The 20,488-nt window shown below is 40.7% G+C and overlaps 1 protein-coding gene across 1 annotated transcript in view; it reads right to left on the bottom strand.

Annotated features, from left to right (window-relative positions):
* Nucleotides 1-4,448: 4,448 nt before the first annotated feature.
* The window catches only part of LOC135520847 (sodium/calcium exchanger 1-like), a 48,976-nt gene continuing 32,936 nt past the window's right edge, over nt 4,449-20,488 (bottom strand). Inside the window, exons 3-10 of the mRNA XM_064946658.1 lie at nt 20,271-20,377; nt 17,822-17,842; nt 17,394-17,411; nt 14,286-14,354; nt 13,368-13,495; nt 12,322-12,421; nt 7,653-7,925; nt 4,449-5,236 (exon numbers count right to left, since the gene is read on the bottom strand). Coding sequence (XP_064802730.1) covers nt 4,860-5,236; nt 7,653-7,925; nt 12,322-12,421; nt 13,368-13,495; nt 14,286-14,354; nt 17,394-17,411; nt 17,822-17,842; nt 20,271-20,377 — 1,093 coding nt within the window. The 3' untranslated portion in view covers nt 4,449-4,859. The remainder of the gene's footprint in view (nt 5,237-7,652; nt 7,926-12,321; nt 12,422-13,367; nt 13,496-14,285; nt 14,355-17,393; nt 17,412-17,821; nt 17,843-20,270; nt 20,378-20,488) is intronic.

The raw sequence follows: 20,488 nt of genomic DNA, 5'->3' as shown, positions 1-20,488 counted from the left end.
TCCTAACATCATACACAATCATGTACACACCAATAACAACTCTACTGATTTCCTAGAAACAAGCTAGGTTTCAAAACTTTTATTTTCTGTGACAGAACTAATTGAGCCTTGATACACATTACCTCCTGTTTTGCATGCACAGTGAAAGAAAAATCATGACATTCAAATACATTTTACAACAAACAAATACATTTAAACCAAAAACACTGATAAATAAAATAAAAACATGAAATGAAACCTATAGAACAAGCATTCTGAGAGAAATATGGTGTTTGTATTACCCAGCCTGGTGGTCCAGTCTGTTTGCGCTTTTGCCAAATCCTCTCTGTGTTCGTTCCTTGTCATACCAAGATGTACACTACAATACCAAAAGTATGTGGACACCTGCTTGTCGATCATCTCATTCTAAAATCATGGGCATTAATATAGAGTTAGTCCCCCCTTTGGTGCTATAACAGCCTCCACTCTGCTGGGAAGGCTTTACACTAGATGTTGTAACATTGCTGTGGGGACTTGCTTCCATTCAGCCACAAGAGCATTAGTGAGGTCGGGCACTGATGTTGGGCGATTAGGCCTGGCTCACAGTCGGCATTCCAATTCATCCCAAAGGTGTTCGATAGGGTTGAGGTCAGGGCTCTGTGCAAGCCAGTCAAGTTCTTCCACACCGATCTCGACAAACAATTTCTGTATGGACCTCTCTTTGTGCACTGGGACATTGTCATGTGAAACAGGAAAGGGCCTTTCCCAAACTGTTGCCACAAAGTGGGAAGCACAGAATCTCTAGAATGTCACTGTATGCTGTAGAATTAAGATTACCTTCACTGGAACTAAGGGGCCTAGCCCGAACCATGAAAAACAGCCCCAGACCATTATTCCACCTCCACAAAATTTACAGTTGGCAAAATGCAGGTAGTGTTCTCCTGGCATCCGCCAAACCCAGATTAATCAGACTGCCAGATGGTGAAGGGTGATTCATCACTCCAAATAACGTGTTTCCACTGCTCCAGAGTCCAATGGAGTCGAGCTTTACACCACTCCAGCCGACAATTGGCATTGCACATGGTGATCTTAGGCTTGTGTGCGACTACTCGGCCATGGAAACCCATTTCATGAAGATCCCGACGAATAGTTTTGATGCTGACGGTACCTCCAGAGGCAGTTTGGAACTCAGTAGAGTGTTGCAACCCGAGGACAGACGATTTTTATGTGCTACGCGCTTCAGCACTCAGCAGTCCCGTTCTGTGAGCTTGTGTGGTCTACCACTTCGCGGCTGAGACGTTGTTGCTCCAAGATATTTCCACTTCCCAATAACAGCACTTACAGTTGACCGGGGCAGCTCTCGCAGGGCAAAAATTTGACGAACTGACTTGTTGTAAAGTCGGCATCCTATGACGGTGACATGTGACATGTGACATGAGCTCTTCAGTAAGGCCATTCTACTGACAATGTTTGTCTATGGAGATTGCATGGTCATGTACTCGATTTTCTACACCTGTCAGGAACTGGTGTGACTGAAATAGCCAAATACACTAATTTGAAGGGGTGTCCACATACTTTTGTATATATAGTGTATGTATAGCTTGAAAAGGATGGAAGAATAGAAAGTTGGCAACAGCATAGTTACAGAAGGGGACAAGACTATACAGTATGTATAACCAATGTTAATACATAGAACAATTCATCTAGAGGTGGGCCTTGGCTTGTGACAAGTTGAGGAAGAGTGAATCAACACAATATTGTCAATGTGTGTGACATCACCAATAGGGACAATGAGAAAAGTGAAATAAACAGAAGCCATAGTATGGCTATTTTTTATGCATCAGCTGTCCTAATAGGGAATCAATGTTCTTAATGTGAGAGAAAGAATTGGGCTGGATTCCTTTTGTTTTGTTTAAACCAGTTAAAACTGTGCAAGAAGTTACAATACCATACATTCACACAGTACTGGTAAAGTGATGCTTATTTCTTTTAGATTTGGCTGAATTCACTCTGTCGTAGGTATGTAGTATCCGTTTTAGCCCCTGAATGTATTGACGACAAGACAACTTCCATCGCAAGAAAGGATCAAAATACCTCAACAAGGACAAGAACTCATTCAGAAAAATAGAGGGGAGAAAGTCAATTCAAACGTGGCTCCCCTGGAAGGCAACATGAGCTATTCTTGTGTCCCCAAAGGGTAGGAAAATAAATAGCTTGAATCTTATATTTTCAACATTGAGGCCAACTACCTCACTTTGACAACACTGTACACTATATACAAAAACAGATAACACATAAAAAGTACTGCTTCGTATTTTCCGCAAACTTGACATCAGCACACTCAAGCAGAGCAATATAGTTTTGGACAGTACAAATACCTATTTAATCAACACAAGAGTATGAGATATTGCCTTTCATACAAATAAGAAATTATTTGTTCACATTACTTTAAAAAAGGGTAGTCTTTCAGATAACATTGTTCTAGGAGCAAACACACAAAAACAAACTCAATGAACCCAAATCCATTACTACTCATTATTAAAATGTGTCCCCTAATGTTAATGATAACTATGGCTTATGATATACAGTTATGTTTACATTCATGCATATAGTTTACGATTAGCACATTGATAATCCAACATTGAGGATTATTCAGTCAGAGTTAACACTTGCACACTATGCTCACCACAGCGCTAAAGTGAACATCGCCGCACACCTGGACAAAGAATCAACAACAACGTATGACAAAACTTGACACGCAATACTTTTTTGATGACTTTTCTATGAGAGAAGCACAACTGTAGAGTTTGTGTTGTTTTGTCTGTCACCTGTGATAGTTAACAGACAAAATGAAAGATGCTATGGACATCACATATATAACGGGATTGGCAGTCTCTGTCTTGGAGATCTTGATAGTTTACTACAGGGATGGACAACAGAACTCATCATGAGGGGCTGCAGTGGTTCGTGGGTCTGCGTACCCACATCCATTTTCCGTAGAGAAAATGTTGTCGTTTTAAAGCATGTTCTCTGCAATTCTACACATTTTGCCACTGGACAGAGAGAATATATTTTTATTTTATGACTCATTTCATGCAATTTTACTCATTTTGATATGGACTGGAGAAAACAATTAGCAGTTTTACAGCTAATTTCCTGAAATTCTACACATTTTACCATAGGGTGGATGCAAATGTCAGCAGTTTTAATATGATAACTGATGATCAAAGGGCCCCACCCTGGTCGGTAATTCAACCATGCTTACTACAAGTTTAGATAGCTGGCCACTAGACTAATTAACCAATCAAAAAACATTTAGCTGACATGGGCTAATTGAGTGACTGCTGATGCACAACCACATTTCTAAATTGCATCCTGTGTATTCTTTATTCTAACCCTCAACAGTGAGTTGAGACCCCGACTAAACTCCTAAGAATTAAAAAAATAATAATTAAAAAGTGTAATTGGTCCGCAGGCCTACAAAAGGCCTACAAAAGTTGCCCATCCATGGCATACTATATATTTTCTGGACTTTATCTTCTTACTGCAGTATGATAGAAGTCTTAAAAGCCCTATTCACCCAAATATGGAAGATCCATAATGTATAGGATATAATCCTTGTCATAAGAGGTCTGATAAGAATATCAAAAGAGCTTCAACCTGTCCAACCACGCTAGAAAAGGTTGGTTCATTTTCCTAAAAACATTTTTTTAAATCTTTCACTGAATAATATCTAGGCTCATTCCTTCCAATTAGATTTTTTGTTGTTGATAAAACAACTTGTTGATTTCAATTTACGCAGTTTACTTTTTGTTTTACAATGATATATCATTTGTAAATTGTGGTAAATGCATTTTAGTGAAAATTTAGATCACCTTTTAACAAAAGATCTCGGTGTATTGTAGTCCACACTCTACTTGTCTAGTGTTATAGTATTGTTGCTGATAAATGTTTAGTGGGGAAAAAATTATAATATGTAACATGTGCATTAGTGACATTTTATATCAAGACATTCTTCTTGTAAGGAAAGTTTTTTTTAGTTTCTATAATATTAGAGGTACAGTCATCACTGCAACAGTACAGTGTAGACATAAAATGAGCTATAGCCTCATTTAAGTTTTTACCTAAGTAACTATGCATTTTTCATCCATATGCTCTTTGCATTTAAACAATCACTCACGTTTCTGGCGTGGAGTATTATGACAAATTTGTCTATTTTGTTTTTTTTGGGGGGGGGGCACTGAACAGAAATTGTGGATGCCAACCAGCAGCACATTTATGCCCAGCTTTTGAAGTTCTGTATAACCAAACAAGCACATGTTTTTGCTTCATCTGAAAGTACATTTTGGATACACAGCCTTGGGAGTCTTGATCCAATGAAAGTCAACAGATAGCTTCAATTTAAAATAAAGCTGCAACAACAGGATCGAAGGAGCTAGAGAACAAAAACTAAATGAATAGTTAAAAAAAAAAAAAAAATTGGGGGGCCACCATCCGGCTGGTGTTGGTTCAGAGGCCTTAGTTGTAGTAGTGGATGCTTTGGATGTCTTGGATGTGGCAGTAGATGGCATAAGCATAGGACGAGAAGGGTATGCAGAGTCATGGATGTTAGATTTAGGATAAAGGGACATGTAAGTCAATGGCGTAGGATGTCAATAAAGTGGCTCTTTTTAGAAGCATTGACATTTATTTTAGAAGCTTTTCAAAGACTAAAAAGCTTTCAAATATACTTTAGAAGCTTTCAAATACTTTTGAATAGCTTTATTAGACCTTATAGAAGCTTTCAAAGACTCAGAAGCTTTCGAAGATCTTTCAGAAGCTTTCGTAGATCTTTAAATTATCCCTTTTTGAATCTTGCTTTCAGATACTTTATAGAGAAGTTAGAAGCCCTTGACGTGGCAATAAGCTTCCAGGGAGGAGAAGACGATGTACATGAGCCACAGGCTGAAGAAGAGACAGGTGGTTGCAATTTTGGGGCCACGGGGCCCACCCAGCTCGCCCCCAATCTCGGGCCGGCGCCGGTACATGAGCACGGCCACGGCGACAAAGGCGAAGATGGTGAATAGGGTGACGGAGAAGGCCAGGGTGCCCGGGTCCACCCGGAAGTCGTTGCCCTTGGAATTGTGGTAGATGGCAGCGATGGACCAGGCCACGCCGATGCCCAAGAAGACGTTGACGGCATTGCTGCCCGTTACGTTGCCGATGGAGGCATCGGCGTACTGGTCCTGAATTGCAGCTACCTTGCTGGCAAATGTGTCTGGGGGAGAGAGAGAGAGAGATAAAGAGAAAGTGAGAGGACGAAAAATAAGAATTGGGAATGGTGATAGGGTAACACAGATCCAAAATTAGATGTCAATGCATGACAAGAGCTATGACATGGTGTACTATTCAATAATTCTTCATATAAACCCTACATACAGTGGGGCAAAAAAAGTATTTAGTCAGCCACCAATTGTGCAAGTTCTCCCACTTAAAAAAGATGAGAGAGGCCTGTAATTCTCATCAAAGGTACACTTCAACTATGCCAGACAAAATGAGAAAAAAAATCCAGAAAATCACATTGTAGGATTTTTTATGAATTTATTTGCAAATTATGGTGGAAAATAAGTATTTGGTCACCTACAAACAAACAAGATTTCTGGCCCTCACAGACCTGTTGTCAGGATTTGGCCAGGGTTGTTCCGGGTTTTGGTCAGTAGATGCCCCCATTGTGCTTTTTGTCCTTATGTTTTTCCCTTGATCCCCATTAATTATTTGCACCTGTGCCTCGTTTCCTCTAATTGTATTTAAACCCTTAGTTTCCCTCAGTTCTGTGCTCTGTGTTTGTATGTTAGCACCCTGCCCTAGTGTTCTGTGTACTCTTGTCGATTCCGGGTGACGCTCTTGTGGTATTCTGTTTTTTTGTTTTTGTTTATTTTTTGTGAGTTTCTTTTGAGGCCTTTTTGTGCTTTTCCTACCACCTTTTGGATTTGCCATTTTTTGTATTTAAGGATTTTTTCTTTATTAAATACACCGTCTTAAGTACTGCTGTGTCTGCCTCATCTTCTGGGTTCTGCTGACTATTCGTGGCTCAGTTGGTTAAGTGACTGTTTCTCACTCCGGAGACCCAGGTTCGAAACCGGGTCCTGACACCTGTAACTTCTTTATGAGGCTCCTCTGTCCTCCACTCGTTACCTGTATTAATGGCACCTGTTTGAACTTGATATCAGTATAAAAGACACCTGTCCACAACCTCAAACAGTCACACTCCAAACTCCACTATGGCCAAGACCAAAGAGCTGTCAAAGGACACCAGAAACAAAATTGTAGACCTGCACCAGGCTGGGAAGACTGAATCTGCAATAGGTTAGCAGCTTGGTTTGAAGAAATCAACTGTGGGAGCAATTATTAGGAAATGGAAGACATACAAGACAACTGATAATCTCCCTCGATCTGGGGCTCCACGCAAGATCTCACCCCGTGGGGTCAAAATAATCACAAGAACGGTGAGCAAAAATCCCAGAACCACACGGGGTGACCTAGTGAATGACCTGCAGAGAGCTGGGACCAAAGTAACAAAGCCTACCATCAGTAACACACTACGCCGCCAGGGACTCAAATCCTGCAGTGCAAGACGTGTCCCCCTGCTTAAGCCAGTACATGTCCAGGCCCGTCTGAAGTTTGCTAGAGAGCATTTTGATGATCCAGAAGAAGATTGGGAGAATGTCATATGGTCAGATGAAACCAAAATAGAACTTTTTGTTTAGAAATCAACTCGTCGTGTTTGGAGGTCAAAGAATGCTGAGTCGCATCCAAAGAATACCATACCTACTGTAAAGCATGGGGGTGGAAACATCATGCTTTGGGGCTGTTTTTCTGCAAAGGGACCAGGAAGACTGATCCATGTAAAGGAAAGAATGAATGGGGCCATGTAATCGTGAGATTTTGAGTGAAAACCTCCTTCCATCAGCAAGGGCATTGAAGATGAAACGTGGCTGGGTCTTTCAGCATGACAATGATCCCAAACACACCGCCCGGGCAACGAAGGAGTGGCTTCGTAAGAAGCATTTCAAGGTCCTGGAGTGGCCTAGCCAGTCTCCAGATCTCAACCCCATAGAAATTTTTTGGAGGGAGTTGAAAGTCCATGTTGTCCAGCAACAGCCCCAAAACATCACTGCTCTAGAGGAGATCTGCATGGAGGAATGGGCCAAAATACCAGCAACAGTGTGTGAAAACCTTGTGAAGACTTACAGAAAATGCTTGACCTCTGTCATTGCCAACAAAGGGTATATAACAAAGTATTGAGATAACTTTTGTTATTGACCAAATACTTATTTTCCACCATAATTTGCAAATAAATTCATTAAAAATCCTACAATGTGATTTTCTGGATTTTTTTAATCTCATTTTGTCTGTCATAGTTGAAGTGTACCTATGATGAAAATTACAGGCCTCTCTCATCTTTTTAAGTGGGAGAACTTGCACAATTGGTGGCTGACTAAATACATTTTTGCCTAATTATAATAAAAACCTGTCATGAGAGTAAAGAGCTAGATGGTGTGTGTTACTAGCCTGGCGTCCCAATGCCGCAAACACCAGACTGGTGACAGCGTCTTCATAAGACCCAGAGTTTGTGAATATGTCTTTGCGCGTGTATGTGTGTCTGGGTGTATTGCAGCATGTATGGAACGCACCTGGCACAGACGTCCCGAGCGCCACAAACACCACGGCGGTCACGGAGTCCTTGAGGCCCACGGTACAGCCAAAGTGGGAGGCCAGGTCTCCAATGAAGGCGGTGAGCAGGCCAATCATACTGATGGAGACCACGAAGCAGGCCCAGCCATTCCAGTAGTCGGTGGGCGGCACGAATGCGAACAGGAGCTTCCAGAAGATGGTGAGGAAGTGCATGATGTAATCAAAGCAGGAGGGCAGCTTCTCCTCGCTGCACTCGTCCTCGTCATCATCGCCTGAGACATTTTGAGGGGAGGGAGTTATTTTATTAGTTATTTTATTTAACTTTTAGTTAACTAGGCAAGTCAGTAAAGAACAAATTCTTATTTACAATTTAGGAAAAAGGCCTCCTGTGGGTACGGGTGATGGGATTAAAAAAAACAAAAAAACATCTACAGTTGAAGTCGGAACTTTACATATTCCTTAGCCAAATACATTTAAACTCTGTTTTTCACAAATCCTGACATTTAATCCTAGTACAAATTCCCTGTATTAGGTCAGTTAGGATCACCACTTTATTTTAAGAATGTGAAATGTCAGAAATGTCAGAATGTCATCACATTCACAGTGGGTCAGAAGTGTACATACACTAAATTAGTATTTGGTAGCATTGCCTTAAAATTGCTTAACTTGGGTCAAACGTTTCAGGTAGCCTTCCACAACCTTCCCACAATAAATTGGGTGAATTTGGGATTGATTTGTTCTGGGATTGATTTGCACTTTTTGCACCAAGGTACGTTCATCTCGAGGAGACAAAATGTGTCTCCTTCCTGAGCAGTATGATGGCTGCGTGGTCCCATGGTGTTTATTATTGCGTACTATTGTTTGTACAGATGAACGTGGTACCTTCAGGCATTTGGATATTGCTCCCAAGGATAAACCAGACTTGTGGAGGTCTACAATTGTTTTCTGAGGTCTTGGCTGATTTCTTTTGATTTTCCCATGATGTCAAGCAAAGCCTATTTCAAAGCAAAGCCTTGAAATACATCCACAGGTACACCTCCAATTGACTCAAATTATGTCTATTAGCCTATCAGAAGCTTTTAAAGCCATGACATAATTTTCTGGAATATTCCAAGCTGTTTAAAGGCACAGTCAGCTTAGTGTATGTAAACGTCTGACCCACTGGAATTGTGATACAGTGAGGTATAAGTGAAAAAATCTGTCTGTAAACAATTGTTGGAAAAATGACTTGTGTTATGCACAAAGTAGATGTCCTAACCGACTTGCCAAAACTATAGTTTGTTAAGAAGAAATTTGTGGAATGGTTGTAAAAATAATTTTAATGACTCCAACCTAAGTGTATGTAGACTTCCGACTTCAACTGTATATAAATATAAGACAAAACACACATCATGACAAGAGAGACAACACAACGCTACATAAAGAAAGACCCAAGACAACGACATAGCAAGGCAGCAACACATGACAACAACACATGGTAGCAACACAACATGGTAGAAGCACAAAACATGTTATAAACATTATTGGGCACAGACAACAGCACAAAGGGCAAGAAGGTAGTGACAACAATACACCATGCAAATCAGCCACAACTGTCAGTAAGAGTGTCCATGATTGAGTCTTTGAATGAAGAGATTGAGATAAAACTGTCCAGTTTGAGTGTTTGTTGCAGCTCGATCCAGTCGCTAGCTGCAGCGAACTGAAAAGACGAGCGACCCAGGGATGTGTGTGCTTTGGGGACTTTTAACAGAATGTGACTGGCAGAACGGGTGTTGTATGTGGAGGATGAGGCCTGCAGTAGATATCTCAGATAGGGGGGATTGAGGCCTAAGAGGGTTTTTATAAATAAGCATCAACCAGTGTGTCTTGCTACGGGTTTACAGAAGATGACCAGTTTAAAGAGGAGTATAGAGGGCAGTGTTGTGTCCTATAAGGAGCATTGGTGACAAATCTGATGGCCGAATGGTAAAGAACATCTAGCCCCCCAAGAGGCCAATCTATAAATTATGTCTCCGTAATCTAAATCAGGGTTAGTTTGGCAGCTGGGGTGAAAGAAGAGCGATTACAATAGAGGAAACAAAGTCTAGATTTAACTTTAGCCTGCAGCTTTGATATGTGCTGAGAAAAAGACAGTCATACTCCCAAGTACTTGTATGAGGTGACTACCTCAAGCTCTAAACCCTCAGAGGTAGGAATCACACCTGTGGGGAAAGGGGCATTCTTCTTACCAAACCACATGACCTTTGTTTTGGAGGTGTTCAGAACAAGGTTAAGGGCAGAGAAAGCTTGTAGGACACTAAGAATGTTTTGTTGCAGAGCAACTGTATCATCTGCATACAGCTATGTTGTTGATGTAAATTGAGAAGAGCGTGGGGCCTAGGATTGAGTCTTGGGGTACTCCCTTGGTGACAGGCAGTGGCTGAGACAGCAGATTGTCTGACTTTATACTCTGCACTCTTCGAGCGAAGTAGTTAGCAAACCCCCGGTAGTTAGTTGTAACCCCAACTTCGTAGTTCAATTTCAACATTTAACATGATTAAAACCTCTGCTACAATGTGAAGGTTCTCTGCAATGTAAAGTAGTCTTAAACTGTGAGTAGACCAGGAGAAACTAGCCACCACTAGTCCATTCTAAATTAAAACACAGACGTTCAGGCTTTCCTAGTAGTGTTAGCTGTTAGCCCTACTCTCTCCACTCTTTACAGACTGTGTGGAGAGTGAATTTCCACATTACACAAATAATGAAGTCTCTTATCACATCAAGTCAGGACAGTGAGCCACATTTCTACTCATTGAAGCCATGGGAGAGTTCATTAGGGTGACGTTGCTTAAAATAGCTGATGGGCAAAATCCACCTGAATGCGTTTCTCTGCACGGGAGCAGGGAATGGTCACGTTTTTGTGTGTGTGTATGTGTGTGTGTCTGTATTTGTGTCTATTTTTGATAATGCAATGCATGTCGTGTCCATGAGTATGTTTCAAGACATAGGGCTGCATTGCAGTACTTGTTTCAATGTTTGTTTCTACATGTGAACACATTTGTGGGTGCGTGTGCTCATGCATGCATTTGAATGGACAGGAGGCCATAGTGGTTAAACAGATCCAGCTTGACCATGTCCTGTCCTGTTTTGTCTCCAATTGAATTTGTGTTACAGTAAACATACAGGTTAGGGATGAGATCAACCATAGCCCATCTGTAGCAAAGACTCTGTGCCTATCCTAGTGGAAAGGGTCTTCCTGGATATTAGCACAGTTCAGAACTCACGAGTACACACACACACACACACACACACACACACACACACACACACACACACACACACACACACACACACACACACACACACACACACACACACACACACACACACACACACACACACACACACACACACACACACACACACACACACACACACACACACACACACACACAATGGTCGTGTCCGAATACCCATACTTGCATTCTGAATAGTAGGAATGTTCGTATGTGAGATTTCAAAATGCTTTAAATCGCAGGAAGTCATACTAATTTCAGCTTTCCAGCCAGTAGAATTCGCTGTACACCTTTCAGGAAGAAAATCGTCTTTCGAGAACCAAGTGTCTGACAACAGCTGATAATCAGCTGAGGGGACGCGCTGTACCAAAATGAACAAATGGCGGGAATAAACGGAATTGCTCATTAGATTATGCATCCTCAGGATTCTAGTATGCTGATATTGGTTGCTTACTTAATGAATTGTTTTGAACAGTATGTGATACTAGCAGACAATATGCAGTTTAAGTAAGTAGTAGGAAAGCCTGATTCTGGACATGGCCACAAACACACATGTAGTTTAGAACCCCATGAGCAGACTAATTCAATACATGGACTTTGTAATGATCTCATTACTACTGTATCCCTGGAGGAATCTCCTCTGGAGTGCACTCCCATGGCTAACAAGCTTTGTCATCTCCGCTCCGGCCCTCAGTGGAAATTTGTGTGTATGTGTCTGTCTGTGTGCGTGTGTTCGTGCATGTGTGTGTTTGAGATGTGTGCATATATGATTGCGTATGTGAGATTGTGTGGGTGTGTGTGTGTTGCTTGATGAGTTCGTTGCGCTTCAGCGCCACCTTGTTGATAAATCAACAGTGCATTGTGTCTGGAATGTGCTTCGGAGGGCGCCGCTACAAGAACTTTACAGTTCCCTCTAATTACAAAAAGCATTCCAATTAAGATTTGGGCAGATGGCTTTATGGCTAGGGTGATTGTGTAGCCAATTAAGACAAATGTGATTTGAAAGGAAAATAACATAATATTTTCTCTTTTGGACAAGATTTGATTTTGCTCTGAATACATCATCCTGTATTGTTGTCCAAGAATCAGAATATAGGCTGGCTCCCAAATGGCAACCTATTCACTATAGTGCACTACTTTTCAACAGAGCCCTATAGGCACTATAAAGGGAATATGATGCCATTTGAGACGCAGATATGATATTTAAGAGGCTACCTGGAAGTGTTCTACCTACTGCACTTCCTAGACCTAGGGAGTTTTCCCCTGCCACTCCAGTTGTGGTTTGCTCTTTTGGGGTTTGTTAGGCCTGGATTTCTGGTTAGTCACTTTGTTACAAACACATTTCTAAAAAGCTCTATACGCTGCCAATTAAATGATTGATTGATCTGCTTACCAGAGCTGACTGTGATAGCTTCCATAAACTGCTGCCTCCAGCTATTGGTTCCAATCAATAGAGCCAAGTTGGTCTTCTTAATCAGTTTATCCACTGTGTTCTGTGGGGCACCAGAACATAAGATTTCAGTCTAATAATCCTCAATCCTGGTTATTTAGCATTCCACAAACATAGATACATGCCCAATGAATATACCTTGGCAGTGCACATGATGCAAAAGTCTATACAATACAATAAAGACAAAGCAGTTTGATTTATCAGGCCAGACTGGGAACTAAACCATATCTCAACCCCTATATCAACCTCAAACATACCCCAACTTCTACCCCTAAAACTACCCCAAACTGCAAAGACATTTTTAATGCTCAAATCCCGAAATGTTCATCCTAATCACTGTCTCTTTCATGTGGAGTATGGAACTTAGTATCAGTATAGCTGGCTACCTTTTGGATTGACAGATGGCCATGTCAGTGAAAGTTGGAGTTAAACATTGAAAGGACTCCAGCTGGGCCGACTTAATACACGGGAGATACCACTTAAGACATCGGAGGTATGACTTAAGTAATGGGAGATACCACTTAAGACATCGGAGGTATGACTTAAGTAATGGGAAATACCACTTAAGACATCGGAGGTACGACTTAAGTAATGGGAGATACCACTTAAGACATCGGAGGTACGACTGGGAGATGGGAGATACAATCTCAAGTGCAGCTGGTTGTCTTACTCCTTTTCCAAGTGGTGGAGTGAGTGGTTTTATAGTGCACTATTTGTTTTAGGGTCCTATCAAAGCTGTGACTTACTATTATTAAAGGTGCAATTTGCAGGTTTGTGCGCGACCCGAAATATTTCTGATAGAAATGAGAGTTAATGATTTGTCACTCTCATTGAAAGCAAATCTGGCAAGTGGTAGACCTGTTCTTTGTGCGGTATGCCTTGCTTCCCCTCTGTACGTTGTTGCTTATTTTTATTTTCAGTTTTGTACTTCAGCTTCAAAGAGCTGAAAATACAATATTTTGGGTTATTCAAAATATATTTTCTCGTACCTTGAACTCATACGACTCCTCGATGACGACTTCCAGTTTGACGTGCTCCCCCAGGGTGGGCCGGCCCATCTCAGCGATGCGGCGTTCCTCCTCCTCCTTCTTAGAGAGAGCTTCCTCGTCCCCTTCCTCTGAGGGAGAGAGGGGGAGAAAGATAGAGAGAGAGAGGGAGAAAGAAAGGGAGTGAACACATTTGGGTGGTTCGTGGCCATGACAAGGACGGCACCCATAAAAGGCTATGCATGTATGTCCGTGAGTGGTCAATTTAGCTGTTGACTGCTCAACATCTGCTCTTGAAAACATTTACACTTTTCCAAATATTGTGCTCAGCTGTGCCTTGGATATTTTATTTTCACATAATCCTTTCTAGCACAGCTCCAGCTACTGTGTTGGATGCATAACCTGGCCAGTGCATAACAGTTCAGCTTGGTTCAGTTTAGCGAGGCTCATAAGTGTGAAAATGTCACTTGAGTCCAGGTTTCTGTTGCAAGTGTGTGTACCTTCTTGTGCTCTGTTTATGCTAATTGATGTACGATAAAATGAGGATGAAAAAAAGTGTAGTAGTAGAGGCCACAAAGGTGTGTGAAAGAGGCAAATATTCAATAGCTGCATGATACTGACTATTAGCTTTGCAGTGACAATCTAGCCATTTGACTGGCCCAAAGCTAGTCACCAAAGCAGAAGCACTGACGTACTGAGCTGATAAGAGAAAGGGAGTTCATTCAAAAAGAGTGACACTGGAAATGAAAAAGCAGACTGTTAATTCACAGAGATTTCCAGCCGGAGGCAGTATTGAGACATCCGTGATAAAGAACTCATGAGTCACATGAGCGAGATGATAGAGAAGTGAGGGAGGATAGAAGAGAGCGAGACGATAGCGAAGTGAGGGGAAGATGGAGAGGACAAAGGGAGGATGTATACCTGCAAGGCTGATAATGGTGGCAGGGACAGGGTTATCCCTACCCTGCACTTTCCGGTAGACGTCCCTGCCTGAGGGATAAGTTCACAGTTCAAAGTTCATTGCACAAAGAGCCCCCATTAGATTAAAAAAAACTGTTTCCCAAGGTTTCCGGATAAGTCAAAAAACACTATCCAATATATGTCACTATATTATGGTGGACGAACACAGGTTTCATTTGAAATGTTGTTGAAATTCTTTGATCCCACTGTAAACATTACTTGGTTGAGTACATTCATTTGAGTACATTTGCTTTGAGACTTTTGTTAAAGTTGCAGCTCTAGAGGAATCATGTTTTTAAAGTTATCCGGGGGAAACCAGTGACTGTGTTTGATTGAAAATATTATTTTTCATATAGCATTTGGATCACAAACACACCTGATTCACCTAATCCCAGCCCAGACTGAAGAGCTGAATGAAGTGTGTAGCCTAAGTGCTATCAAGTGTGTTAGTGCTGGGCTGGAACAAAAGACTGCACACCCAGTACCTCTCTTGAACCGGAGTGACCACTGATATAGCACATACAGCAATCACCAGGCATGGTAGGTGAAATGGCTATACAACTGGTCACACCTTACACAACAAGAACACATTCATAAACCATTTATGAATAATTTGTAATACCTGAATTACAAATACAAGTGTGTCAAGTGTGTAAAGCTTTATGAGTGTCTATTTCCTGTAAAATAGGGGGAATTCAACTCAAGTTCCTCGGGACACGAAATGATCTGAATTAGAATTGAACTAGTTCGGTTTCATTACGTTGTTATATTTACCTTATCAGTCATTAGCCTTCTGTATATAGTTGAGTAAGTACAAAGTGTTGGTGGAAATTGCATTCCCAAGAGACTTGATTGAACCCTGATGAATAGTCTGACCTGGCCATTAACGGTCCACGACCCAACCGTTAAAGGACCACAGAGTGTGCTCAGTGATACCAGTGAGTGTCTGATCACGGGCACGTGGTGCATATCAGCCAAAGTGGACAGAGGGCAAAAGCTGTCTCTTTGGAGGTCAATCTAGGCTTTGAATCATTCCATGAACCCCGGTGCCATGCAAACGACACGTGTCTCGACGCGTACACGCCAGTGGAGGCTGCTGATGGGAGGAAAGCTCATAATAATGGCTGGAATGAAGTCAATGGCCAGGGTTACTGTCCAAAATTGTAATCAATAAAGTAACTTTTGGATTACCCAAACTCAGTAACTTAATCTGATTACATGCAGTTACTTTTAGATTACTTTCCCCTTAAGAGTCATTAGAAGAAGACAAAAATGTATGTTACCAATTGGATGACATCTATTGCAGGATAAATCAATGTTAAAGCTTACGTAGCTGGCCATATATGGATGTTAAATTTTACTTTATGGGTTGGTTATGTAGGCTTCTTCTCACCCATTGCTTTTTACTACATATAATAATATGACTCTATTATATCTTTACATTAATATATATATAATTTATAAGTCCAAAAATGGATGTACCAACTACAGATCAGAAGTGTGTGAGTTTGAGCATGTGTCCATTAGGCCTATGGATGTTTTTTTTATCAGCATGAATTAGATTGAGCAATAAAATCCCCACTTTTATTCCATAGGCTGGGATCTGCCCTATGCAGCTATTGCAAGAGTGCATTTTTCACTGGCTGTCCAATGGTTTCAAAAACAATGATTGATAAGCACCATGAACTTGTTGAATTCCACCATCATTTGGTTCAAATACATATTTAGATTTGTGAACAGCCATCCACAACAAACACAATCTGTAAGGCGCAAATAGCTAAATGAGAGAGCAGCAGAGTGATTCACATCAATACGCTATGTCGATATTAATAATAAGTTATTTCCGGATCGCCGTAGACTACACCAGTGCTGTCATCCTTACCTCCAAGCGTTTATTAAAGTTGGATAATCTTTGGATGCCGACAGCAGTCGCACCATTGGAAGATAGCTTGGACTGTAGCCTACAAAAGCTTGTTTGTGCTCTTTTCCCACGATCCATCAAACACATTTGGTGTGTCATCATAGTGGTCAGACTGGGTCAGGTGGAACAAATTTAAACATGCACCTTTTTCAATGCTGATTTGAATGTCATTGAGAAATCAAAGAAGTGTCAAAGATTTTTTTCGCAAACATCCTTTCTGAATTCAAAAGTGTAATCCTCGAAGTAAATCATCTAGTTTTTCAAATGTATCTGTAATCTGATTACAGTATTTTTTCTGGTAATGTACCGGATTACAGTTACCAGTTGTTTTTGTAATCCCTTACATGTAACAGATTACATGTAATCTGTTATTCCCCAGCCCTGTCAATGGCATGGTATCAAACACATCTAAGATGTGGTTTCCATGCGGTTAATACCACTTCATTGACTCCATTCCAGCCATTATTATGAGCCCCCTCAGCAGCATTCACTGGTACACGCCTACAGAAACACACAGTGTGGTCACACGCAGTGAGGTCATTCATCCTCTTTCACACTCTTTCGCACACAGTGAAGTGTGACTCATTCAGTGATAGGATAGGCCTACATGCTGAATGCCTGGAAGTGCAAACCAAAAAAATGACATTTCTGGTATTCATCAAAGAAAAGACTATAGTAGTACTACAGTAGTACACAGTAGAATATATTCATTCAAGTGTACACAGTGCTGTCTTTGGAGTATATTTGATTTGAAAATATGCCATGCTCAAATCAACTAAAGTCCATCAAAGCTTTCTCAATATAATCAATCTATTACATTGGTTTATTATAAATGTCTATGTCTAAATACACATAGTTACAAAGATAGTCTAAACAATGAAAGAGTAGCCTGGAAGGCTTGTGCCATTAGTAATGGGGAGTAGAACGCATGATTGTCACCAAGGTGACACATTTGTTACTTGAATTTAACTTGCTTTAAATTTCAACGATTTAAAGCAATTCATTACAACACTGAATTGTTTCTTACCATAAAGCCTTTTGTCTATTAAAATTAATAAAAATGACCCATTAATTAATTAATTAATCAATCAATATATACATTGAATCCAAATAATATAATTTTTGTTTGCAATAGCAATATTCCATACCTGTCTTCACGAATCCACCTAAAACCATAGAAAATAAAGAAAATATATCAAACATGCCTTTTGGTTGCGAGTGGGTATTAGTTTATATGAAGTATCTTAATAGTATTATTCATTAATGACAAATTTTGATCAGCAAATAATAATTCAACTCTAGTAATAAAAATACTGTATAAGCCTACTTCCAACTCACTCTTTAATAAGAACAATTACACATGTTTTCTTGCAACTGAGAACATAATTTAGGAAATGAATGTACCCTTCTGTAGAAGGTTACCATGTACACGGACTGCCAGTGTATGCACTTTGACACTTCACTACAATAGCAACAGACAATGAATGGCATTTGAAGTAATAGGTGACTTCAGAAGCGAGGGGAAATAAAGAGTGTGACACCTGAGCAGACTAACGAGAAAACGTAGACTGCTTACCAATTTCTTGAAGCAACACAGCTGATAGGATGGAAACAGATGAGATAAGAGACAGTTGAGCAGAGAGAAACGAGACATGAGAAACAAGAGAAATGGAAACAAGTAACAAGGGAAACAAGAGGAATGAATATACACAAGCTGGCGGCAAAAAGTTATAGCCATCAGGAAAGTTAGTTATAATATATAGATGTCGTGGTTAGGTTGTTGGTCACTACAGACTAGACATGTCTAGCAAGTTTTTGAAATTGAAATCAGACTTGTAGGACTCAAAATGTTAAACATTAAATGGCAATAAAACACTTGGGCCAATCAAATCTCAGAGGTACTATATATGCGGCAAAATTTAAATTCACAATATCTGTGAGAATTTCAAAATGTTACATATTCGGAAATAAAAACAAGGTATCAGTGTGGGTTTCATAATGGTATTTGTTACCCGCTAAATGTTTCCACTGGATGAAAGTTTAAACGATGAGAAATTTTGCCCAAACGCACACTGAATATGTCAAGACAGAATATTGTCAAAATGATGCGCTAGCATTATCCTGCAGCGTACTGTTTTGGGCCCAGTTTCCTGAGATGGAACTGAAGTCTCATAAGAGCGTTTTAACGATGCACCGTCCCTAATGTTCGAAAATGTAACATTTACATAGGGCCTTAGGCTCTAGCATAGCTTCATTTGGAGGTATACATAAAAAATATGAAATGAAATGGCACCACAATAAACATGTACAGCAATCACTTCTCTGTGATGGCAAAGTTTGATAAATTAACCACCGCATCACAGCATTTTTATTTTAGTTATTTCCATAGATTGAGAGTTGTGATGCAGTATATTTATTGGTACCTTATATAGAGGTTAATATTGTATTATGTAATTCTAAAAATATATCTAATGGCATTTCTTCCAAAATCCTACAGTAAGGAGTTAATCAAAGTCCAACATGCATACTGAAAAACTTATGTTTTGAGTATTGTGAGTGTGTGTTCCAAGCAGCATCCCAAACATAAACAGTGGAACACAGTTAGTACCAAGGGGTGTGGTTGTAAAAGGGTAAACTTGGACCATTTGCTTGGCTGAAGACCACAAGAGCTCAAGGGCTAGAAAAGCACCTTCTTGAGCATACTACCACTACCAGTCAACATTCCACCTTTGTTTATCAACCAAAAAGCTATTATCGCTCTGCACGCCTCATAGGATGGGACTCCTTAACAGGACGGAAATAAACTTCACTGACTCTGCTCCAATCCTGTTCCTGTTCCAAATCCTGTTCACTGAACAGCGGCGTTGACCAGGGGCAGTAGAAATACAAGAAACCAGAGGAGAGGGTAGGTAGCCTTGCAACAGTGGAGAAAATGCGAGAGGGAGCAGAAGAGGGTAAGAAAAAGAACAGGAAAGATGGCAGTAAGAAGGAGTGGGAGGAAGAAGAGGAGGAAGTCAGAAGCTTGAGCCCGTCTTCTACTCTTTTCAGTTACTCTCACACCTGTCAATCGCCTTTTCCAATGGGGCTCCTGCAGCTCTATGTAGAATCTGGCCTGTCTTTCATATTCGTCGTGGTCAAGTATTCTAACCGCTATGGTTTTCCTGCAAGGGGACACAAGACAAGGTATAAAACAAAAAGGGAAAGGTGAAAGACGAGGGCGGGAAGTGGGGGAAGGATAGATTGTGCGCGTTTCACAAACACACACACACACAGCAAAAAGGATTTGGACTGGTTTCGATATCCACTTATCCACTGAGCCATCCATGAATGTACAGATGGAACAGTTTGTCGGGGTTCGGGGGTAGGGGGGGAAGTCGAGCTCTGTTGCACACTCATACCACCTCATGGTGCATACATGGAGGGACAGTTGGAACTCTGTTTGGAAGCCTCTATGATCTCAGTTTGAGTTTAAAGATGAAAGCTTTTCATTGATCTTCACCTCTAAACATAATATCACTATTGTTAAGTCTGTGCATTTGATATCGTTATGTCCTGGTATTTACCTCTCATAACATTGATATTGTTTTGTCTAGGTGCTGAGGTCAATAAAAGGTCACAGATAAAAAAGTGACTATAAACAAGTGCTCTGTAGTCTAGATCTGACTAAAATTGTTTTAGGCTCAATGCTGGTCCTGAAGGACCACGGGATTCATAATCAAGAAATCTACACCTGACCATTATACAAATATGGTTGAAAGGTAACAATGAAAAAATACCAAAAAAGAGAATCCAGTGGGTAGGAAAACCTGTCTATTACAGTGTTCCTCTTGGTCCAGGATTGTGAAAATACTCCATGGAGGATGTAAATGTGGCCTTTATCCATGTATACCCAATACAGTAGGTCTGAGCGAACGCAAAGTAATAGTGGATGGATCCAGTAGGGGACGCCATACATTGTGAATGGAATGGGGGTGGGGTTAAGGGGTACAGGGTTGGGACCAAAGCCTGGGAAGGGAACGCCCCACCTTTCCTCTCACTCATCTCCAGCAGCTGAGGCTCTCCCATCTCAAGGAAGAAGTTCTTGTTTTTCTCATACTCCTCGTCATCGATTATATTGATCTGTATAGATTTGCTGAAACAGAGAGAGAGAAAGAGAGAAAGAAAGAATACAAGGTTGCAGATAGAAAAGTGTATGGAGAGTGCGAACATGAGGGAAGAAGAACAATGAGCCATGCATTGTCAA

This window comes from Oncorhynchus masou, chromosome 4 (assembly GCF_036934945.1).
Source record: "Oncorhynchus masou masou isolate Uvic2021 chromosome 4, UVic_Omas_1.1, whole genome shotgun sequence".
NCBI lineage: Eukaryota > Metazoa > Chordata > Actinopteri > Salmoniformes > Salmonidae > Oncorhynchus > Oncorhynchus masou.
Note: the sequence above shows the minus strand (reverse complement) of the source record. Positions and strands in the feature narration are given on the sequence as shown.